At 39.7% G+C, this 25,502-nt stretch overlaps 1 protein-coding gene across 1 annotated transcript; it reads left to right on the top strand.

The window, feature by feature from the left end:
* Nucleotides 1-1,561: 1,561 nt before the first annotated feature.
* cunh10orf76 (chromosome unknown C10orf76 homolog) lies at nucleotides 1,562-24,818 on the top strand. The gene is made up of 26 exons (XM_022755540.1): nucleotides 1,562-1,645; nucleotides 2,641-2,750; nucleotides 2,844-2,900; nucleotides 3,380-3,526; nucleotides 3,710-3,817; nucleotides 3,926-4,018; nucleotides 4,137-4,211; nucleotides 4,330-4,416; nucleotides 5,964-6,020; nucleotides 6,153-6,196; nucleotides 6,724-6,784; nucleotides 6,907-6,953; nucleotides 7,809-7,884; nucleotides 8,885-8,978; nucleotides 10,972-11,073; nucleotides 11,263-11,321; nucleotides 11,411-11,476; nucleotides 12,176-12,245; nucleotides 12,815-12,875; nucleotides 12,998-13,086; nucleotides 13,942-14,024; nucleotides 14,395-14,521; nucleotides 15,521-15,596; nucleotides 17,884-17,962; nucleotides 21,986-22,102; nucleotides 23,572-24,818. The coding sequence occupies exons 2-26, from the start codon at nucleotides 2,649-2,651 to the stop codon at nucleotides 23,662-23,664; spliced, it is 2,070 nt and encodes a 689-aa protein (XP_022611261.1). The 5' UTR covers nucleotides 1,562-1,645; nucleotides 2,641-2,648; the 3' UTR covers nucleotides 23,665-24,818.
* The last annotated feature ends 684 nt before the right edge of the window (nucleotides 24,819-25,502 follow it).

The following is a 25,502-nucleotide window of genomic DNA, read 5'->3' as shown; positions in this document are numbered from 1 at the left end:
GTCTACCTGCCTTTCTGTGTGTGTGTGTGTGTGTGTCAGTTAATGTTCTCTCACACTACTGCTATTCTTCTCTTCCTCCCCTCTCCTGCCTCATCTCCCTCTCTGTCTAATGACACGGTAGAAGCAGAGCTCATCTCATTTATTCCGCAAATTGAGGTGCTCCATGTAGTCTTTACCAGAAATATTGCACCTTTGATTGTAAAGTTAATTTACCAAGGAACTCATGAGGTCAAAACACAGAAGCATTAACTGTTGCTTTAAATTGGAGCTAAGACCATTAGGAAATGTATTATCCAAGTGCAGAGAAATGGGGCTATCACAAAAAGTTAGACACTTTTTCTCATTCACAAATGTTGACAAATGCAAATGAAAAATCTGCTGTAGTTAAAAAAGTTATGCATTTTGTAAAACACTAATTAGTGCAAAAAGGAACATCTGACATGCAATTAAGCTCTGTCATTTTAATTTGCTGATATATTTCATGAAGTTATGAAATTATCTTCTACTGTCGTGTGCCTCAAATCAGCAACAAGTGGCGACAGATTATAGAGACAATAGACCAGGACCCTTCAGTCCTTCATCAGCTTCCATGTATACAGCCCCTTCATAATTCATGTCATGACAACATTCTGTATACCCAGTTCTCCCCTGTTGATTTTGTCTACATTGGGGTAAACATTGCACCAGAGCAGATGCAGCCTCTCCTCAGTATAACACAGATGGTTTATTACAGTAATTGAGCCTAAATTCTCCTCTGCTGGAGTTGGCCATTTTTCAATTACCAGTGTTAATGGGAATATAAAGTGCACAACACTTTGCTCTCAGGCCTGTTGCTGTCGGACATCCATAGGCAATTCTTGACAGAAGCCAAACACTCTCCCTTACATGACAAGACTTTTCACTGATGACACACAAACAGTCTCCATAGAGATACAGACGCAGCATTGGCATACACCTCCACAGATCACAGATGTATGGAGACTGCCGGAAGAGATACAGCGACATATTGCTGAATGTCGTCCTTAGCTATCAACAGAGTAGAAAAATTAATCATCCTGGTACTTAAAAAGCTAGAGTCAGTCTCTCCAAAGAGAGGATAAATATGTTAACATAATTTTTCACTAGGTGACATTTGAAAAGCAAAAGATATACACAGAACTACATCAGTCATGGTAACACTCATGTATCTCCTACAACTCCACCTCTCTTCTTTACAACCAATTGAAAATTCCTATGTTGCTATGGTTTATTAGTTTTTTGTCATTTTTATTAGATCTTTTTTTTTTTTTTTTTATAGGAAACACAAACATATAGGCACCTATTCATGACTACAGTACCAGTGATTCAGCAGTCACTACTCTATTTCCTATGTGATGTATGAGGATCAAAATTGTATATCAATATAAAGTTTCTTATTTGTTACAATTACTTTTATTATTAGTATATTATTAATTTTTTTTAAAAGGACAAAGAAGGCGATTTAATGAAAGCAGAAATCATCACAGAGATAAACATGTCATCTGTGGGGTGCTAAGACCACGAAGACCAGCAGGAGGCTACAGATAGCAGTATGCTAGCAGAAGCTAGTGTTGTCACAGGGATTCATGAACTACATTTACGACATAGATTTTAATACTTAATTGAGGTAAGAAAAAACTGCACTCTTAACTAAGCTGGTCCTATCTAAATAATTTAACACAGCAATGTTGTCAATAATCGCATCCAGACATTTGACAGTTAACGCTAAATCAGTGTTAACATCTTTGTCTGACAGGCATTAGCTAGTTAGCGTTAGCTTTAGCTGCGAAGATTGAACATTTTAATAGATTTTACGTTTGGTGACCATTCTGCTCACAAAGTGCTCATCGAGTGTCTATTGGACAACAATACATGCTTGTTAACGTGAACACCTTGCCGTTTGTCGTTAAGTAGCTAAACACAGTTAGGTAACGATGGGTCGTTTAGCTAATGCTAGCTAGCTGCTAGCAGCCCATCCCAATTTGCACTGCAGGTTAAATCATGTGCCATCAGTTTTAGCAAATGTCAGCTGATAATTATTTGGCAAACCTAATAGTACTTTAGCTAATTTATTGACAAGCTACGTACGTTATTCAAACGTTATTCACAGGAGGTTTTTCTGCTAAGCTAACCTAAAAGTTTACCTTCATTTGTTTATCACGCCACTTAGATTGAAGTGTTTCACCTGGCCAGCCGGCTGTAAACATTGTGTAGCCCTGTCTCTAAGTACAGTGCCTTTCTGTCAGTCTGAGCAAATAAGTCAATAAAATAGCGCAATAAAGCAGATAGTTAAGCTTTTCAACAGCTGACAGTTGTAGGTTATCTGGCCAGTTAGGTTATGCAGTAAAGGGAGTTGATTTTTCACTTGACAGGAGTGTGTATCTCCTCCGTCATGAATGAATGGGCTTGGAAGAGAGATGCACAGGCAGCTGGGGAAGTCAAAGTGTTGAGGTGGATCACACTTTGTTGGTTTTCGTCTTTTCATTGGATTTAATTAAAAAAAATACAGAATATCAGCGGCCTTTAAATAATCCATAGACTGTAGCTGAAAAATATTTGAGATTTACACCACGTTTTTATATTGTTTACATATTTCTTTCACTAATTGCTCTTTTTTTTCAGACTTAGTCATGTCTCAGGTGGAGAAGAAGGCAGGGCTGCTTAGGAGGACATCATCCTCTAAAAAACCCTTGAAAGAGAAGGTGGTGCTGATGTATGATGAGATTTTTGCAGTGAGTATCACAATGGAAGAATGTCAGTGGGGAAAGTCTAGAGAAATAAATGAATCTTCAAATCTTAACAATATCCTTTCTGCTTTGTTTTAGAAAGAGGACCCAGCCAAAAACAACCCTCGCTTCTGGGATGAGCTGTTTCTTATGAAGGTACAGCAAAGAAAAAAAAATGCTTGAGTAGAATTGCATGTGTTTGACATAACAGGAAATCTCTCATGACACTGTGTGGGTCTATGAAGTTGCAGCAGTGTTAGCAGTAATGCTAACGGAGATGTATGGGAAGTATCAATACAAATAAACCCTGCCAAATGTTCAAATGTAGAATGTGCAAAAATCTGTTTATACATTACGGTAATATTGGAATTGTGATAGTATGCACAGAAGTTTTTCTAGAAACTCGAGATGGAGTCATCATCATCATAAATGTACAGAAAAATGCCATAATTATGACATATTTGTAGCCGTACAAGAGGAAGTAATGCACTGTGCAGAAATCACTCGTCCTGTTTTAACAGAAGTGTATTGTGAAAATAACAACTATCATGTCCTAGTAACTTTGGTCCTGTATCTTATGCATGTTCACTGTCTACCAACTTTTTTTTTTAAATGTCTGTCCCATCATGTTGCAGGTGAACCTAGAGTATCTGGAGTCTAAGTTGGAGAGTGTAGATGGGGAAGAAGTTCAGCGCATCCAAGACAACATCAACTCTCTGTTCCACCACTGTGTTCAGGCTCTGGGAGAGGAGCACCAGATCAAAGTGGTCAATGCCCTGCAGGTAACCACAGCCCGGGAGGGTGACATAGATTTTCAACTGTGCTACAATCACATCGGATGCATCTTAAGTGTGCTAATAAGACTGTAACTGCTGACAAATGATCTTGTCTTGTCTGATTGTGATTGGAATTCAATCTGTTGTTGTTTGTTCAACTTTTGTGCTCTTCTGTCCTTCCCCTCCCAGACTCTGTGTGCACTTTTCCGAGGGGTTCATCAGAAGAACAAGTCAGCGTCTGGCTTCGACATCATCAACATGCTCATGGGATTTGACAAGGCTGAGCAAAGGATGAAGGTACGTGATGAGTGAAAAAGATTCATAATGAACGGGTAAATGAAAAGACCACTGGAGTTTTCTTTTGTATTCATTCACATCATTTCGTCATGGTTGTGCCTCCTGCAGGACCTGATGGAGAGACTGGACAGCCTTCTCTGTGGAGACGGCTCAGAGAGTCTGAAGAGCCTTTGTCTCAAACTACTGCTGTGTCTGGTGACGGTAAGACAGGACACATCAAAACAGCAACATGGAAGAAGTGGTGATGAGCTTCGGGGGAATGTTTGTTGTCCTTTTAACTTAAACACTCTTAAATATGTGAAAACGTGTGTGTTGACAGGTAACAGACAATATTAGTCAGAACACCATACTGGAATATGTGATGATCAACAGCATCTTTGAAGCCATTCTACAAGTAAGTGATTAGTGGAAGACTGTGTTTAATGTAGTTCTGTGATTTCCTGTGATTCTTTTTCTTTTCCTCCCAGTGTGGTCATCTCTGCTCTCTCTCTCTCTCTCTCTCCCCTCCTCAGATTCTGTCAGATGTCTCCAGTAGAGGGCAGCATGGTTACGATGCTGTGGTCCTTCTGGCCCTCCTGGTAAACTACAGGAAATATGAGGTGTGTGTTATGTGCATATGCTGATTGGTGCTTGTTTCTTTTCTTGTTGTATAGTCTTTTCAGCAGCAGGCTTGTAGCAGGCTTAAGAGCTGCTGAATAGACACTGACTGTTCATCCAAGAACTCCAAAGATCAGCTCTCTTTACCTCCGCTCTTTTTCTTTTCTGCTATGACTCGAAAACTGATGTGCTGCTGTAAGGTCTCACCTGTAGAGGATACAATAGAAACAAGTCTCTCTTTTTAGTACAAGATGTACAGTACTGGTGTGTCATTTCTGGGAGGCTCTTTTTTTAGTTCAGGGCTGCACCATGCCCATGGGATATGAGGGAATAATAAAAGGGCAAGGCATTTATTTGACTGTGTTGATAACATTTTTCTCCACTAAAGAAATGTTGCAACACTCAGATCATTAAAATCAGTGTTGTATGAGGAAAAAAACATTAATTATTAGTTTGGTAGACTTTATTGTGCCCACTGGATTTTTTTTTCTCACAGCAGTCTGCACAACAATTAACACACAGCTGTGACAGGCAGATATACGTAAATGCAACACAACAGCACATAACAGCGACAGGTAAAACAACATGAAAATAGGGCACAGACGATGACGATCCATGACGATGACGGGAAAACGGCATGAGGACAAGATTCTTAGCGAGCCACCCCGATTAGAGCTGCTATGGCTGCGGGTACCAGGCCCTTCTGCACCACAGGGACCTGCACCTGCGTCATTGAAGGCAGTGATGTCCAGTGCTATTGTGTTTGCATTACGTGTGATGACTTGACAGTTTAGCTCTTTGAGGTTGGGTGTTGGGAGACCTATTATCTTGGCAGCAGCATGTAATTTTGTGCAGTGTGTACATGAAAGCTTTGACTTGGGTTATGTCTGCTATCAAAGGGCCACTTGTCCTACATTTCAGTGATAGAGAAGCAAACATACTGTCTGAAACGGCCTCCAATTCGCCTCCCTCTCCAGTTATTTCCTGGAAGGATAAGAGTGACAGTGAGGGAGGGGAAAAGAGGATGAGGAGTAAGTTTTTGGGTGCACCCTGATACTGCATGTGAGCAAAGTGGGCAACAACACGAGGAGCTCTCTTTGCATTTTTTCTATTAAGATGTGCACTCCAAAATGTGTAAGACACAGCTTTAGTCGGCTGCACTTTATATATGGCAACATTTTCATGCAGCATAAAAAATACTGCTAAATTTCAGCTAATGGAGATGAATTGTCGATTTTCGACGTTTCCTGTTTGGACTAGCTGTTCATAAACTTAGACTAGGCTAAAAAAGCTGATCTATCTGTTTTTCAGTTGCATTATTGCACCTGGCATGGAATATGCAAAAGGTCCTTAGCCTGACCATCCTTCCATTAATCAGCTGATTATTCTCTTGATTAACTGAATAGTCGTTTGGTCTGTGAAATGCTAGAAAATGAGCCCCTGGAGCCGTGAAAGAGAATTGCCCTTTAACATTCAGGATGATTCACATTAACATTAACATTTGTGTCACATATTTGACGGATACATATGTCTCTGTTTTCTCTGTCAGTCTGTGAATCCATACATCGTGAAGCTCTCCATTGTGGACGATGAGCCAACATTAGATGTGAGTATGTTGTCACTTCCTGTATCTTCTTACTTGCTGAATGATAAATAGCCAGTCTGATGTAGGTCCTGGCCTCCGCATCAAGCACATTGTCAAAGGTTTGATTGTAACACTGACTGTTTTCTTTCCCAGGGAATGGGGATGGTTGTCCACCAAGCTTTGACAGAATATAACAGGTGAGATCTAAAACTGTCCATGTGTCAAAAGTCTTTTTAATGATCCACTGCATGGTGCGCTGGCGTCAGCAGTTTCGTTTGATGTCTCCCACAAATGTTCTATTTCTATTCTCCTGGAAAAAAAGGCTCCTTTTATTCTTTTAGTTATTTATATCTGACAGTTTTCTTTGGCAGTCGGTAATGTTTTTTGGATGAGGCAAGGTTTGGAAATTAAAATGCTGTTTGTGAAGGAGGTCTTGTCTGTGTGTGTGCGAAGACATGCACATCAAAGTGATGGATGACAGCTCTACACAGTTCATTGTTTTTGTGTATAAACTGAATGCCCCGTAGATAATAAATTGCAGGGAGGAGACAGATGTTAGGTAAATAAATGTGTGTTAGGTTACGAATACCCTGTTTGAATGAGAATGTACATCTCTGCCTCTGCTGTTGTGTGGCCCTTTCTGTCTTCAGTTTATTTGTCATTCTCTTTACTTTTTCATTACTTCCTACTTTATGTCCATCTTGTCTTTTTCTCCGCCTCTCAGGCAGTACAAAGACAAAGAGGAGGAGAACCAGGGTGGGTTCTTCTCTACCCTGACTAGTATGGTAAGAACTTGTTCTCACTTACATTTTAATCATAGACATGTCTTAAATTGATCGATATTTCTTCTATTCGGACATTTTTTTTTTTTTTTTTTGTGATAACTTGATCCTTCTTTTGTCTACAGGTGGGCAGTATGTTTATAGCAGATGCTGATGAGAAACTCTCCGTACAGTAAGTGCAAAGTGATTTAAGTTCTTACTCATCAGTTAGCATTAATTGCATTGTTCTCTACACTTTCAATGAGGGAATTCGTTACGGCTGCGGTGTTTTTTCTTGCCGCCTGCTTTGTCATCGTTTAAGGTTCCAGCATGAAGTTTAAATAAACTTAATACCACAGTGGGCAATAGGCAACGGACCAAAACCTGGTATTAAAATTAAATTATTAAAGATTGTGGTATTAATAAGTTCCATCAATATTGGTCTTGCTCTCATAGTAATGAAGAAAAATAGATTTGCTATTTATTATTGCTACATAAAAAGAGCTTGCGTGTGTCTTCAAAAAAGCAGAAACTGCTACGGTACAGACTGATATTTGATTGGCTCATGGCATGACTTCATCATTTGTTGGAGGTAACAATTAAACATGTGGATCATTACATTAAGAGTGAATATTAAAAGCTCTTGAGAGGGACAATTACGACTCTCTAAGCGTTTTCACTCAGGAGTTGGATGTTGATTGCTGCCCTGGTCCTGTTCATTAGATTTTGCAGTAAATGACTGAAAAAAATTGGAGGGATAATATTTGTATCGGTAAACGAGGCTCACTGTTGTTTTACATTGTTAATTTCAGTGAATTTATCAGCATTAAAATTGAATGTAAAGATTAAAAAAGTGACTTGCTGATGCTTGAAGTGATTGTTAATAAACTCTGAACTCCAGACTGCTCCTCCACTTGTTTCATGAGCTTGACTGGATGAGAGTCTGAAGCTGTTTCCTGCTCAGTCTAATGTCATGTGAAGATTTGGAGATTTTACTTCGTAAATGAAAACGCTCACTCTAAACCGCCAACTTCTTTTTCACCTCAAGGACAAATGAGGCGATTCTGCTGGCACTGTATGAGGCTGTGCACCTAAACCGCAACTTCATCACTGTATTAGCACAGGTAAGATGCACTGCTTTTCCTCCAGGTGTACATTTGTGCTCACCTCTTTCTAATGTTAATCAAAACGAGGACAGAGGCCCAGTTGCAGCTAATTTTCCAATCACAGTTTTCATCAGTTTTATTGCATAAAAACATCTGTACCTGCATTGTCACCTGAAATAAAGTTGGTGAGGAGCAACCTGAGCTTTATCTAGTGGAATTTTTTTTTTTTTTTTTCTGGGAAGGAAATATGGGTTTTCCAAAATAAGAGAGGTTACAGGCTTATTAAAAGCTAATTTGTTCTTAAAGTCTGCAGTTTAAATCTGTGTGTTTTTATTCTCCTCTCATCTTGGGGCTTTGAAAAATGGGAAAAGGTTTTCTATTGTTTTGCATCTGTGATGTGACATGACATTTAATAATGGACAAGCTGGAAGACAGTGATTAGAAAAGAGGCTTCACCTCTTCTTGACATTATTCAGAACAGCAGGTTGGATTTCTGCAGCAGATATTGAATGTCAGCAGAGAGTTCATACTGTGACTTTATGTTGGTATTAGTGTTTTTTCAAAAGTGTGCTAGTTGTGAAATTCACTTCTCCACTATCAGTCAATCCAATCTGTTACTTTGACTTTATTGATCCCTGCGGGGACATTCATTCTTTGAGCCATCTGACTGACTGACTGACTGACTGACTGACTGACTTAATAGTACGGACAGGTTAAATGCTGTTAGGATGTGCAGACACGGCACAGTGTCTCGGGACAAACTCTCATTCTGCCGCTTGTTGCACGGCTGTAGCAGGTTACGTATCTTAGGACAAACGATCAGCAGTGCCTAATGCACTGTTGTGTGTAAATGTTTTGCACTACTAAAAGTAAACACTCCTCTTCCTGTTCCTTTCTCTCTGTCCTCATTTGCATCTCGTGTCCAGCCTGCATTTTTTTTCCAGTACATTACGGGACACAAGGGACAGTTATTCACTGTTATTGACATTTCATGTGTTCATTGTTTGTCTTTGAACAGAGCCACCCTGAGATTGACATCCCAACCACACCTACCACCCCCACTCCAACGACACCCACGACACCACTTGGCACAACACCGCCCTCCCTAGACAGTAAGCTATACACGTTTTCATATTTTTATTCAGATTCACTAAACAACACATATAGTGTCGGTGACATTACCCGTTGGTTTCTGAAGGTCTGGCCTCAATGTCGCTGTGTGGAACCACATTTTGTGCAACAAGGAAGAACAGGGGTGAAACTAGAAAAACAAGTGACCACAGGAAATTGCAGGGTTATGGGAAGAATGAGTTGAGGCAATGTAGTAAAAATGATATGTTTAGGTGCAAGTCTTTATGGTTAAGTTCAAACTAAACATACTTAGAGTCAACCATGTTCAAACGTTCACTTAGAATATAAACAAAATGGACCTATCCTCATTTAATCTCAGTCTTTTTACATTCATTTTTGACCCCCCCCCCCAATTCACTGCAGCGCTGAGCAGAAACTCTCAGACACACACATGCACCCACAACAGCAACCTTTTCAAATATTCACCACTTTTTTATGTTTATCTGAAAGAAGGGAGTTGCTGATCTAAACCCACTTATAATGTGGATTTATTACAGTTTAATAAGGAGATTATTACATTATCCCAAGTATTTACTAATCTCTCTTTGAAACTGAGTGCACGGCTGTCACTTCAGGTTATCTGGTAGGCGTATGTTGTCGCAAGCACGTTCAAAAGCAGGTCATTTAGCATGCACACACGCTGTAACTATTAAAAGGTGCATGTTCTAATCTCAGACGAGCTCTCCTTCCAGTGCTTCGAACCTAAGAGCCATTTTCCGTATAAAATATTAACCTCTAGATTCAAATACAGGTGAATGTTTCACATGGAGAGTGCCTTATTCCCTGTCATGGGAGCTTCAGCACTTACAGGCTCCTCTTCTTAGACCAGAAACAGTTGCACACATGCGCCTGCAGTCACATGTCAGGATTATACCTTTTTCCTTCCACAGTTTTGCTCCATGTGATGATATGTTTCTTGACAGTGTGAAATCTTCTTTTCCGCTGGGCGTGCATTGATCTGAGGAAGAAGGAAACAAATGAGGGTCTGGGGATGTGGAGGTTAGGGATAGGGAGATAGAAATGACCGGCTCATCATTTATCCATGAAACAAACTGTATGTTTCACAGTGCAGAGATTTTAAAATGGATGAAAATGCATGTCTTGACAACACGGCAAGCTACAGTATCTACAGTGATGGGACAAAGACATACTTTTTTTGTAACCGCTGCTTGAATGAGCACTTTGCAAACAAGGAAAACAAGGACAACGATGCTCATCATACTCTCTTTTAGACAGTAGACTTTGACTTTAGACATTATTATTTATGGAATAACTGATAACTGACTGTACAGTTTTTAAGCCTCCACTCCAACGAGGGCTGTGGCCAGAGGCATTTATGTTTTTGGGTTGTCCGTCCGCCCTTCCCGTCCTCATGAACATGATATATCTCAGCAACGCCTGGAGGAATCTGGCGTTCACTTAAACTCGAGGAGGAACTGATTAGAATTTGGTGGTCAAAGGTCAAATGTCACGGTGACCCCGCAAAACATGTTTTCGGCCACAACTCAAGAATTCATACGTCACTTACTGAATTGGTGACACTAAACTTGGTGCCCACCTTGAAACTGTGGTGATTGTTAAGATCTTCTGTGCTGCCGGGTTGAAGATGTGTGTGCAGCATCCACTTATTAGAATTTGTAGCTTTTTTGCTGCAACATCCGTATTTGAGGCATTTGTCCACTGTCATGGCTACAACTTTGTGTTCTATCAGAATCAGCTTCATTGGCCAAACACGTGAGGACATACAAGGAATTTGACTCCGTTTTTTGTCCGTCTCATTGTGATAGCTTCCTTTTTGCCAAAAAATACACTTAATACATTTTTAATTAAATTCCCTCAAAGTCTTTACTAGTTATATAATTATGTTCTCTCTGTTTTGTTCATATGTTTGTCCTCTTTCTCCAAATATTTGCAAGAATTTAACTGCAGTGATTAATGTTTGATGGAAGTTTTATTTGTACATTTGCTGTGTAGTGATGAACAACCCAGAACTGCCTCTGGATCCCAACCTGCAGACCAGCAACCTTCTCATTACCTTCCTCAAGTATGCCTCCATTGTAATGCAGGACACTAAAGGTAAACAGAACCCCTCATGTCCTCTTCCTCTTTCTCTCTGACACTCTGCCTTTTATTTTTTATCCATCTGTGTCCCTGAAGTGCTCCTATGTAGTTGTTCTCTTCTATCACTCCACAGTTATCACACTTTGTAACATTCATTTGTTTCAGTTTTCCTACCTGTTAAGAGTCTCATGTGTGTGTTTCCAGATGAACATCGACTGAACAGTGCCAGACTGTGCCTAATTATTCTCACCTGCATAGCCGAGGTACGGGCAGCTCATGCTTCCACACTGTTCCTACGGTCTGACTATCTGTGACATTGTCTTTGTTCCTAATCCACGTCTGTGTGTGACAGGACCAGTACGCCGACGCCTTTCTCCATGATGACAATATGAACTTCAGAGTCAATCTCCACAGAATGGTGAGTTTATTGTTCTGACAGTGAGCAAATACATTATAAAACCTATGGTATGCAGGTGCTTTCAGCTGTCAGCATTTAAGGTACTGTACATATTATAGTACTTTTCTTTTAATTATCTGTCACATGCACCTGGAAAAAAATCTGCCAGATATATGTAAATAAAATGTTATTGTCTTTATAAATTATTGCTTATTAAAGCTGATATCAGCCAGTACTGGTTTATGCCAACACACTGGTCCATCACTTGTGTACAGTATCATGATTATATCCTCATATACAGTACCAATCAAAAGCTTGGATGCACATTCTCATTCAAGTGAATGGAAAAGTATATCCAGACTGGACTGGACTGGTTTCTGGTAAACCTTTGGAGCTTTCAGCCATATCTCTTGGCTTTCATTAGCAGATAGATATTTCTTAGTTGTCATGGAGATTGTTGTTGGATAGTTGTATATTATGGAATTTCGGTTGCTACGTGCCTCCCGTATACAACCACCAGTTTGGAATATTGGCCACATTATAACAACTGAGCCGTCTCCATGACGACTGAGGCAAATTCACTGACGGCTACAAGATGTGGCTAGAAGCTCTGTACATTTCCCAGTAAGTGGACCTAATGCTGTAAAGTTTTTGTGGAAATGTTATTTACGTTGTTAATACTGTAATGAACCTTCAAGATTCCTCCTGTGTCTTTTTCAGCCCATGAGACACAGAAAAAAAGCAGTGGACAAGAACATCCCTTCTCGGCCGCTCGTGTGTGCTGTTCTAGGTATGAGGAACATTAAGAACTTTAGTGTATGCTCATGTTTGATATTTTTGAAGGCTAGTTAGTTAGCTATAACCTCTGGATCTACCTTGTCATTTCCCATGGTGACCGGTTGGGTAGCAAACCAGACGTTTTCATTTTAAGGATGAGGGATGAGGACACAATGTAAATTACTTTAAGTTTTTAATTCTCCATTTTCGTCCCTTTTGCCAGGCTGGGCAGCCAGCTTTGGCAGAGTATTGTAATCAACAACTCTAAAATGACTCTTCTAAACTAGACTCTCGAAAACTTTATTGTGCGTTGTCAATAAATATCATTGAGACGTGTTATTGGCAACTTTGTTTTTTTCCTGGATAGAGTCCTGCGTAAAGCTTTGTTTGCTTTACAGCTTCACACACTATAATGTTATCAACCTAGAAAGATGATGTATTCTTCTTTTTCCATTGACGTTGCATGCTTTATTGCAGCCAATAAGATATTTGCAGTTCAAAGTTGGTGCAATTTAATCCTCTTGGTTTGTATCTGTCCAACAGTTTTTCTACTTCTCCCCTCTCCTATTTCCCTTTGTGTAGACCTGATGGTGGAGTTTATTGTCACTCATATGATGAAGGACTTCCCCATGGATTTATACTTGTGAGAGCACATGCACACTACACACACACACACACACACACACACACACACACATGCACACACTATTATTATAGTCTCATACACCGTCCAGCGTTGTTAACCACAGTTAATTTCATGTGCAGGCGCTGTGTGCAGATCATCCACAAACTCCTGTGCTACCAGAAGAAATGCAGAATCAGATTACACTACACCTGGAGAGAGCTCTGGTCAGGTAAAGATTGCTCACTTTCTCTCTTGTCTCAGTTTAGTCAGGATTAGTTGTCATCTTTAATAAACTAAACTGTGCCACCAGCATAGTAATGAGTAATTGTAATGATTGATGTTGATTCTTATTTATGAGATCGTGTTTATAATTTAATTTTTCAAATTAAGTTTCAAGACCCCACATATGCATGATTAACATCTTTGGGATTTTTGTTTTGCTGGGCATCAGCTCATGAGCTGAGTAAGTAGTTGCTGCTTTTCTAAAACAAACCCAATTTCTTGTTGAAGTCGTTTTGGAAACGTATTGCATCATTGAGATTTGATAATGAGTCTCTAAAGAAAGCGCAATCCATCCTGGTGGTCTTGTTTTCAGCCTGGTCAACACACAGTAGGATAACATTTCAGCTTGTAATGGCCCCATCACACCGTGTCTCATTAGGATACACATTTCTCTAATCAGACCAATAATCTGCTTAATTCCCTGAATAACACCGAGCCTCTCCTCCTGGTGGTGATAATAGCATACCATGAAATAAGACTGGAGAGAAAAAAATGAGCCAAATTAAAGCAATAGATGTGCTCGTTGTTCTGCCAGCTTGTGTTGCAGCATGTTAAATGTTTTTTGTTTTTTTTTGTGCGTACACATTGTGTCTCTTCTTATGGGGGTTGTTTTCCTCAATAAAAGCTTGTGAAATGACTTGATTTGGTGTTGAAAGGTTTTCCCTCCTCCTGTGTTTCCATTATCTACCTTAATAAAGATACACACTGAGGAAAGCAGACTGCTGCCATATACTTCTGCTGGTAGACGACTGTCAGCACTCCAGATTATTTTATTAATGCGAGCATGTCTCCCTCTGCACAGCTCTCATCAACCTGCTGAAGTTCCTGTTGTCAAATGAGACCACACTGCTGGCCAAGCACAACATCTTTCATCTGGCCTTACTGGTGAGAGACAACACACACACACACACACACACACACACACACACACACACACACACACTCACAAAACATGCAGACAGGAGTCTGACAGAGTACAGTCCACAAAGGAAATCATTTTCACACCAGTATGTGTATCCTCTTGTAGTAGGAGGTGAACCAGATGCTGTTAGTGTGGTGCTGCTTATAGCCCAGCTGTGCATACGTCTGAAATCGCACACTAGAGTTTAAATGTCTCTTATTAGTTTTTTATAAGAGGAGAGGGAAAAAGCCAACCGGGCTGTATTTGCAGAAATCGCTATATGAATTTCATTTCCCTTTAGGTCTTATCTGTTTGAGAGTGAGTATCAGACTTAATGTGTGTCTCCTTATCCAGGTAGTGAACCTGTTCAACATGTTCATAACATACGGCGACACGTTCCTGCCCACCTCCAACAGCTACGACGAGCTGTACTATGAAATCGTACGAATGCACCAGGTCTTCGACAACCTCTACTGTATGGGTACGTTAGCAGTTTTTACCTGAGAAGAGCTGAAATTATTCCTAATCTCATCTGCTATTTAAAGAAAGATATAATCAGTATATTTATTATAAAAATGGATCAAATGACTGTTAAATATGAAAGGGATCACTACAAGTGACAAACGCATCACAGACTCCACAGTTCTCCTTATTACTACAGACTTTTTAGCTTCTTTCATCTCTTTTGGCCCCAACTTTATTATTTTGGTTCACTCCCACTGTTGTTATTGTTTTCAGCTCAACACCAAACAGCAGACAGACACAGTTACAGTAGCGACAGGCTGGTGAACATAGTGGAACATTTAGCAGGTGTAGAGAATGGTCTGGCTGCACCCATCATCATTCTGCTATAGGGGAGAAAAAAACACTCTGGCTCGTTTGCATTTCTTTAAACCAATCACAATCGTCCAGGGTGTCGCTGAGCCCGGGATGCAGCAACAGTGCACCTACATCCGCTGAGTCAGACTATTTAATTGGTAATTAGTTATTAGAGAATGAAAGCAGTACTTTGGTTAGAGAAGAGTTAACTGAGAACAACAGCAGTCAAGAGTTAAACTGTGAACAAATTTTCTGTGAATGATAACTGGGGAAAAGAGGAAATTAACAATATAAGTCTGTCTCTAATATAATGATCAATGAAGGCCACCCTTTCAGAATTTACAGTGGTGGATTGAACTATTTTGACATCAAACATTCTCCAGTTCCAGCTTCTCAGTTGTGAGGATTTGCTGCTTTCTTTCTTTTAGTATCGTAATAATTGACTGTCTTTGGATTCTGGACTGTTTGTCGGACAAAAGAAGACATCTTTGAGCCTTTGGAAACTCTGACGGACATTTATTTTCTGGCTTTTAAAAGACCAAATGATCTATTGGTTCATTAATTGAGAGTGAAAATAATCATGAACCTTTAACATGACAGGGTCAAAAGAGACATGTACAAGTGCGTCTGATTCAGTGTGTTTTTATTCTCTGCCTTTCAGTTTTGAGAGTATCAACCAACACAGGCCAGTGGAAGGAGGCAGCCAGCAAAGTCACGCACGCCCTTGTCAACGTTCGGTAAAAATGCACACACACTCTTAACACACATACACACACAGCATGCCAAGAGGCAGAAAAGAGTCATATTTGATTTAAGGGAAATGCAAACTAGAATGTGATGGAGGAAGGTCAAATTAAAGTGAATGAAGTCAAGTCTTTGGAACTGTAATTTGGGTTCTCCATCCCCATCCTGTTCCTTTCTTTTCTGCCCCCCAGGCCCCTCTATTCGATAATTATAAGCCTTTATCTCCTTCACCCCAACCCAATCCACACACACACTGTACTTCATCTCTCCTCCAACATTTTCCCACATAATCTCTCTTTTCCTCCTCCATCTTCTCCGAGGAGATGATCCTCTGAGGTCACCCCGGCTTGGAGGCCCCTGAGGGCACCCGAATGAGCCGGGTACCCCCAGTGGGTTCAGCCACTCAACTGGTCTCCCGATGAAGTAGACGTCACTGCTTTAATATGCAGTCACAAGGGTTGAAGGGAAGGCAAGGGGAAAAGAGACTGATGGAATAATGTTTGAAAGAATAGATGAATAACTGAATTAAGGCAGAGAGCTATAAAGAACCCAGAGAGACTGTGCGGAAGTTAACTCAAATGAAGGGACCAATCCCATTTCCCTCCCATCACATCTATCCTCCGCACGCTGGCTTCCCACATGGAAATGACACCAGGATTATCACTATGGAGAAATCTTTGCATTTTTGTCACTGTAATTTATTTGATATATTACGCTCTCTAACCCAGTACAAAATAACACACTTCATCTCACAGCTGTGTTTATTGTATAAACTTATATTTGCGCTACAAAGCAGTTTATTTCTCAGAAATGAATGCCGATGCTGGAAAAGATTGTCTCTGAATTTACATCTGAAATTCCCCGGTGTGTTGACACAACGTGAAGGAGGCGCTGAGACAGATTTAAATAGGAATGAATAGAAATGAGTTTTGGTGTTAAGCAGGCTGTCTGAAACTGGTGCTGCTTCAAACTTTTCTTGTCAAAAATCAAGTCAAAACTGGTCATTGCAAAGCTGCACACCTTGAATATTATTATTTTTGATTATATTATTAGTTTACACCTAAACAAGAAATAACCAGAAAGTCACACTAGGCACTAAAATGTATGGAAGGCTGGTGGCAAGGGTACACTACATACACTGCCAAAAGTATGCAGACACAGTAGTTTTGGTCTGGGACTGATGTTCATGTTTTGGTCCAGGACCCTTAGTTCCAACTAGAGAAAATAATATTTTAGATTACTTCCACACTGAGCCATCTAATTCTTTTCTGTTTTAAATTATTATTATTTATTGTTTTTTATTATTATTGATTGTGGCTCATTTATACTACCTGATAATCAGACAGCATTGTCTTGGCTGCTGAGCTGCAGTGCTGGTCAGATCATTGTTTTGAGACCACAACATTGTCTGAGAAATGAACATAAATACAGGACAAGGTTGTCCTGTGAGTTACAGACCAAAAAAGATTTCTCTATTTATTTTATTGCCACACAACCCCCAACTCCATTTTTTTTTTTTTTTTTGGTGAGAGCCCTGACCTCAACCCCATCCGACACCTTTGGGATTACCTGGAATGGACCAAATCCCTGTAGCCAGGATCCAAAATCTTGTGGAAAGTCTGTGGAAAGCAGATAAATGTGAATGGTTTTGGAATGAGATGTTGGAACAGCTGTTCACACCTGGCATTATAATGTTCCTCCGCATGTGGTTCGATTGACCACTGAATGGATCTCGCTTCCCCCGTTTCTATATGTTAAAAATATGTTCGTGTTGTTGTTTTTAACCAGTCCGACAGAAGGCTCTGTTGTCAATGTGTGTGTAGTGTCAGAGAGAGAGAGAAAGAGAGAGGGAGTAGGGCATGTAGGGGTTGAGCAAATAAATGTGCTGCTCACAGCTGTACATTGAAATAAGGTTTTATCCATTTGAAATAGTAAAGTATATTCAGTTATTATGAAACTGTGGTGGGACAAATTGGACTGTGGTAGAGGATGTAAGCTGAGTGGGCGGTCCTTCAATGTGGTCCAGGACACACTTGCATTCATATGTAGCCCAGACCGCCTCTGAATGTGGTCTGAATGATCGCATCTCAAATGTGTCCTCACACACCTGTACGTACAGCTGTCCACTTGAGATTTGATGACCTGAGATAGATATTAATGCCATGTCTGAAACGGCCCTGAGTGTCCACATACTTTTGACAATGTAGTGTATGTCTTGGCATTTGAGGAAGACGTCCATCTGTGTGTCATCTCAGAATGGCTTGTGTTTTTCTCTTAAAGGGCGATCATCAACCATTTTAACCCCAAGATTGAGTCCTACGCTGCGGTGAACCACATCTCCCAGCTGTCAGAGGAACAGGTAAGCACAACACACTCTACCTCCACTGACACTACGCCTACAAGTTGCTTGTAAATAAAAATAAACATCTCGGGGCTATTTGGGTTGAACTCTACTGAAACATCACTCCTGCCATTTCAAAGGTAAATCTTATAAATTTTTTACTGCACAGTGGAAAGCATTCAGTACTTGGAAGTGTTTGAGAAGGGGTGCATGTTATTTTGAAAGAATGCCTATTCATCAAGAAGTAGTTACGGCTCTGTGGCAGAGATGAATGACTCAGACATTGGTTATTGTGATGAGACAACTGGAAGAGCAGTTGTTATCTCACACACACCACTGAGCTTAAAGCTCATCACGGCTGATTCATTGCACACACTTCAGGCAGGTGGGACGAGCCTGTTCACAACAAATATTTTAACACAGTTCATGACTGATGGTGGCACACACTTTGGTTGTTGTCACTTCTAGTGACACTGATATACAACAACTTGTATACTTGTCTATTAAACATAGACAGTATTCTCCTCTTACTGTGCTTTTAAAGGAAATATGACCCTAAAAGTAAAGCTTGAATTATTCTGATTATAGAAAGGTATAAATATTGCAGTTTCTCTGATGTCCGCAGCCAGTCTTGTAGAAATAACGCCAATTTATCCACGCAATAAGAGTCCAACTGCAAAACAAACAGAATGCGAATTGAGTCATTAAGCAACTGGACAGCTTTTGAAATGCTGAGTTATTCCTTCATTATTAGTGGAAAAACGTGAGTCTGGCCTGGAAGGAAACTGAACTGATTTGAAAATTGTGAGCTCCATTTAAGACTTTATCCTTGATGTCAAATTGGTGAGGACAGGAAAACGGCCGGGAATCCCTTTTTTAACAAGCTGATAAGAGAGTGATGGATTTGGTCATTATACTCCCCAATTACCTCTCTGCTTTTATCTGCTAGATTTATTCACAACAAAAAGGGAAGGCAGAAGTTAGCTTCGGTGTCGGTGAGCTGCCAGTGGTTTCTTCATCTGTGGCACTTTTCTTTGCCGTTAGTAGCAGTCTTCATGGAGCGACTGTAATTTGATCATTGTCAGCAAATTCAGCGATAACACAGAAGTCACCCTCTTCTATTTAACAAACGGATTCCAGCATTAGCTGGAAGAGGAGCTCTGTAAATACAACGATACGATAAAGGAAGGCGCTACTGCTGCATTTTGCTGGTAATATATTACTGTCTCTTGTAAAACAGCTTCAGCCCATCATACGCTGAAGAATAAAGTGGGAAAAATCCTGAATTTGCCTTGTTTGTCATCACGGTAATCGTCAATCAACAGTTTACTGCAACACCCCTAGTTGAATAACGTCAAATTAGAATTAGATTAACCATCTCCAATTTGAAGACTTCAGTCACATATATGAGTTGTGGACTTCTTGAGCCATTCTATGAGGTAGTGGTGCCCAACACGTTTCTGCATTGATTGCTATCAACGCCAGTATATGAAGCCAGATTCGTTTCCAGTCCTTTGGTAATCACATGTAATGCAAGGCAATAAACCAATACTGTCGCTGACCGACGTTCAGCAGTTAAATTATTTGATATCTGATCTTGGCATACACTTTAATTTTCATGACATAGAGTACTCAGACATCTGAAAAATCTTCTTTTTAACGTTGTGATATTGATGAATATTCAGTGGGAGGAAGTCTAAGTCCTGTCTAAACCTTCTGACACGCCTCTCCACAAAGTCTCTACTGAACAATGCTTAGTATTATAGGAGGCCTTTAAAGAAAAGCTGTTACACAGGTTTTTCTTAATGCTGAGCTGTCAAATATCTTTATGGATCAGCTTTATTGGATTTTATTGTAGACTAAACACACTGTGGCTTTGATATGTAGGAAATGTAGAGAAATGCACTAAGTCACTTGGATCAAGAGCAAAAAACATGATCTGTATTGTTAGGAGGTATTTTTTTAAACCGCTGTAATTTCATGCTGGAATAAAACCTATTGATTTTCCTGTTGGATTGTGATTATAATATACAGTATATTTCTAAGATTGGGGATGTAACTTGGTTAGTAACCAGCAGTCATTTTTATGGTTATAAATGATAAAATGCAGTTGTTTTGAAACTTTTAGAATTTATAAAAATGTAGGTCAAATTTTTTTTTAAAATGCAGGAGAGAATGGACAAGAATAAAAGACATCTTCCCTCTGGCTGAACAAAACATTGCTCTTATCAAACAGACACAAAAAGGACACGTAAAAAAGAGAGAGAACAGGAACAGATGATGTATTGAACTTGGAACAATTTAAAGTGCTCATATTATGCTTTTTGGGTTTTTCTCTTTCCTGTTGTGAGTTAAAGCTCTTTTGTGCGTGTAAAATTTCTGCTAAGTTACAAATGGCAAAAGGAGTTGTTGTCTCCCACAGAAAAATGCCTTGTTTATATTCAAGGCTTTATAATATATAATATAACATATACTAATCAACACTCACACACACACACATACTAAAACACATTAACCACCAGCACTCCATCCGCCTGGAGTGGTCTTAGACAGTGACACCAGAAGATGGATGGCCTCCAGAAACACACAGCATTAAAACGAGCTGCTGTAATCTGTCCGTCTGTCTCGGTGCACAATGTCAGAGCCAAAGCACTTCAGCACACAAGGGCTGCTTTTGTGTCCACGCTTCAAGATAAACACAGTGACAACCGCGCACCACATAATCATATCTGCCTAGTGATGCAGAAAGGAAGCACTCAGCATATGATAAAGGCTTTTCTTTAATTCCCCATTTACTTTTCCTTTATTTGAATTTTTTGCTTCTAACCAGTTTGTCATAGCTCATGCCTTTCCCTCTCTCCCTCTCTCCCTCCTCTTTTCATCTTTTCCGTCTTTTCCATTTGCCACCAATGAGCAGCTAACTTTAACACACCTTAGCTGAGGTTACAATTCAAACCTGCCTCCACATTTCTACAGAGCGGGGAGGGTGATGGAGAGCTGTGAGGGAGAAGGAGGCAGAGAGAGAGAGAGAGAGAGAGATATGGGTATGAATTTTTCATCAGTGTACCATCAGAGGTTGAATAAAAACAACAGCACTTTTTTTTTTTCCCGAGCACAGCTCTAGATTTATTAGAGAAAAATAAACACAAGAAGAATGTTTTCATGCTCTTAACACTCTGTTAATACATTTTAAAATGATGATTCAGCTGAACAAAAGATATACCGCCAGGGCTGAAGGAGAATATGTTTGTGTTGTTTGTGCATAAATGCAATAAGACGTTCATGTGAGTTTACATCTGTTTTTCTGTCGATTAAAAGCTGGAGGTGTTTTGGAGGGGTGCGTGTTTGTCTTTGTGGAGTTTCTCTGCATGACAAAATGCGGCTCATGCATCTCGCTGTGAGTGTTGCATGCTGGGTGGAGTGTTGCAGGGGCATTAATAAGATAATGAAAAAGGTCGGGTTAGGGGTTATTTCACGGCTGAATGGTGAAGGTGCAAGTGTGGAGAATCTGCATAGTTACTTCTGATTTCAGCTCACCTTCTTATCTCAGGCAAGTGTGTCCTGTGCACTTATGGATCGTAGTACACACACACACGATACTGTATTATACATGCACTGCCTGATTCTGTTTGAACCCTGACCTTACAATGATAAAGCGAGTCTTTCTCAAAATGACCCCTTGTCACAAAAATGCCCCTGTATTCAGAACAAAACGAACAAGAAACAAAAGCAAATAAAATGCAGAGAAATCAAGTTGCTGATGACGTCGCTTTTTTCCAAATGACCAATCAAATGGAGTTAATCTCTCACAGTGAGCAGCGAGTGACTAGAAATAACTTGGAGAGGTACAAGATGCATTGCTGCAGTATTACAACCCTCCACATGATCTCTCATGAATAAAAATGTATGTAATGAAGTATTAATCACTAATTAATATTTGACTGTTTGGAGAGTCACTGTAAAATGCATTAACCAGCTTCATCAGAGTGTTATGGGAGTTGGACATTGTGCAACTTCATTTAATTTTCGCTTTCCCGTTAGGTGTTGGAGGTGGTACGATCCAACTATGACACACTGACCCTCAAACTGCAGGATGGTCTGGACCAGTTTGAGAGATACTCAGAGCAGCCCAAAGAGGCTGCTTTCTTCAAGGAGCTGGTAAGATAAACAACAGTGCATTGTGGGTGTTGAGGGTTTTATGTGGGCTACTAAGTCCCAAACTGATCCAGTCAGCCTCACACCTTTGGAGGACACTATTATTTACTTCTTTGAAAGGAGCATGTCAGTTCTTACCCAGATTTTATGTCCTTACACAACTGAAAGTGGTTGTGTTTGCTGCTGAAACGTGACACTGATCACTGCAGTTCACAGTAAACAAAGTCTCTTTGCAAAGCTGACAGCTTTGCAAAGAGACCCAGAGGAAAAGCTTCTTGTAATAGAAAGTGAGGAGAAATTAGCTTCTGAGTGTGAGTCCCTCTGGGTTAGTTAAAAAACACAACTGTCAAACTACAGTGTCTGTGCTACAAATTAAAGTTTTAAATTTTTGAAATTAAAATTTCACCTGTATTATTGATAGGATTTTCACCATTTTCAAAATTATTAAGCCCCTCATAAATTTTAGCAATAACGGTGAAGTGTAAGTGATCAAAACAGAAAACGGTAAACAGTGCTGTCACTTGAAACACATGGAAGCAAAAAATAGTAGATAGATAGATAGATACTTTATTTATCCCCTAGGGGAAATTCAGGTGTCCAGCAGCTCATTAGTAATAATATAATGATGATAATAATAATACTAATAATAATAATAATAATGATAATTAGATTAGTCCGGTGGTGATAGACACATTACCAGCTCTGTTATGTGCTGCTTCCTGTAAATTCAAAACATCTCCCAACGTGTTAAAATAAATGGTGTATCCTATGTAAAGGGATATTCCACCTGCCTTATGAAATGAAAATTAATAAAGAGGGGTCAAAATGGATGCAAACAGCATTGAACCTAACCTTAAAGATGAAGATCCTACACTTCCCATAATGCCCTTTATTGGTAAATGTCCACTCTGCCCTGCCTGTTTGTAGTACAGGTCGAACTGAAGCATCCAGAAGTCATCCTGAGGGTGATGTCACATTATACAACTCCTTTCCTAGGCTGAGTAGAACTCCTCATGGCCTGTAAACTGATCTGCATGTGTAAAAAGTGGTGTGCTCCTTTATTGATTTGTGGAAGTACAATTTCCTCAAGTTTATAGTGCTGTCTATGATTGTTGTTTAAACCAAAAGACAATAAAAGCAGAAAAAAGAAAAATGTTCAACATGTTTTAGTGGATGGTAAAAATTAAAACTGACAAAATATCCAGAATGAACTTTAATTTGAATGATGTATGATTTCTGGCACATGCACTGGTTGTTAGAGTTAGTGTGATGGGGCAAAAAAGCAGACTCGGTGTCAGAGGGTTTCTATTCATCCGCAGCTACATATGAATTAATTTGGGACTGCCTTTAAGGTGGTGAGCCCTCAACATGAGGTGGAGCAGATGTGGTGAGGTTGTAGCGACTGGAGTGGGATGTTAAACCTCAGCCTCTCATCTTGGACCTGTAATAAATGTCTGTCCGTCTGTCCTCAGGTGCGCTCCATCAGTCTGAATGTGAGGAAGAATGTCTCTTTGAACACACTGAGTCAGGACGTCCTGCTGAAAGAGTTCTCCACCATCTCCTGAGGGACACACATACGCACGCACGCACACACACACACACACACACACACACACACACACACACACCCAGCCTTCACCTCCCTTCAAATGGACATACACATTGTATTTTATGTGCGTGTGGACATGTACACATACTTACAAACACAAACCAGTGCAATCCTCAGTTATTCTTTCTATCAGTTGTCTTGATTTCTCATCCTCTGCCTCCTTTGAACTGAACAATGGGAACCCACAGAGACGGACACACTGACTGGCTGGATGCACCTTAAGGAAAAAACCTGAAAACTTACCAGACTTGCTTCTTTCGTGGTCGTTCGTGTGTGTGTCTTTAAGGAAGTGCCCGTATTGCACTGGTTCCTCGTGTGCAATCTGCAGTATTGGCTGGACTGTTAACTGACACATGAAAGTTTGGATTTAAGATAGTAAAACAAAGTATTTTTAACCCAGATCCTCATCTCGGCTGCCACAGTATATGATTTACGATTTATCTCTCCAGTAATTATTTCATAAGAATTTCGGCTTTGAGTGAAACATTATGTTCTTCCTAACAGCATTGGTAATGGTGATCCTGGGCCTTTTTGAGGTTGAGTCTTATTTTAAATCCTCTTGGATTAGAGCATTAACTTTTTATTTGCAGCTGAATGCTTGTTGTGTGAATGTTAACATAATTCTCTACATGTTCAAAACAAATTTACAAGTATTTTGTATTTACATGTTTGCTAAGGGGCAGAACGTGTACGAGTAACTGAGATGAGGATGCTCTGAACTGATTAAAAAACATTTCTATTGTTGTTGCAAACCTTTGTTTTTGAACAAAGCCATGATTAACATTCACTATTGTACCTCGCACAAGTCATTTCTGAATTAGCTTAACAAATGAATCTGAATGTGTTGAAGTGAGAGGCCAGTTTAGAGGGAAAGCTGTTCAGACAATGTTTAATCATTATGAGTTATAAACATGATCATTGCTGCTGTGTTTCTGGCTCATGACGAAAAAGATCCACACATCTTCTGTTTGAATTCTTTCTCATTCAGAATATTTGAAATTTTTTTTTTTTTGACTGGAAGCAAATTGAATTATGCAATTTCATCAAGTGTAGGGTCTTTTTCTTTTGTCTCTAATTCCTGTAGGTATATTTATGTTTCTTTTTTAAATAAAGTTTGGTTTCCTACTCTAGTACTGTTTCCTTATTGAACTATTTAGTCAAGAAACATTAAGAAAAACAACTTCTATCTATAACATCAAAATCATTTTTCTTCCATATTCTTTGTAAGCTTATCAACAGCTGTCGTCGACAGTCACACATCACACACACACACACACACACACACACACGCACAGTGTCCTCTGCTGACATTGTGGATCAAGTCTGACTCTGATACATTAGGTGTCAGTTGGAGGCTTGATTTTTTTTATCCCTACTCACTTGAGAAGTGAAAGATGACAAATGTTTTCAACTTGCATCATTTCTTTATTTCTTGTTCCCTGTCGAGCCGGTAAGAACTGTGACTTATAACTGGTGACCAAAAAAGTCAAGTAGCTTGCATTTGATTGTTTGAGCTGTGTTGTGTTCTGGTGAGCAAGATGTTTGCAGAATTGGTCCGCACACTAATGGCTAATGATTTTTGTCTTCACTGAAGCTATGACCACATCCAGTGTCAGGTACAGCCTGTATTTACACACACGATCTGGAGACCAAATACAATCAGTAATGTCATTAACATTTTCATCACACTTATTCAACAGAGAGATAAATAAGTACATTAAAGCTGCAACAATTTATTTTTTGGCCACTTGAGGGCTGTGAGCAATCTTTAAATGTAACACTAACATCACCTTC

This window comes from Seriola dumerili, unplaced genomic scaffold, assembly GCF_002260705.1.
Source record: "Seriola dumerili isolate Sdu_G_001 unplaced genomic scaffold, Sdu_1.0 BDQW01000230.1, whole genome shotgun sequence".
Classification (NCBI taxonomy): Eukaryota; Metazoa; Chordata; class Actinopteri; order Carangiformes; family Carangidae; genus Seriola; species Seriola dumerili.
The sequence above is the reverse complement of the archived record's forward strand: the minus strand, read 5'-3'. Positions and strand labels throughout refer to the sequence as shown.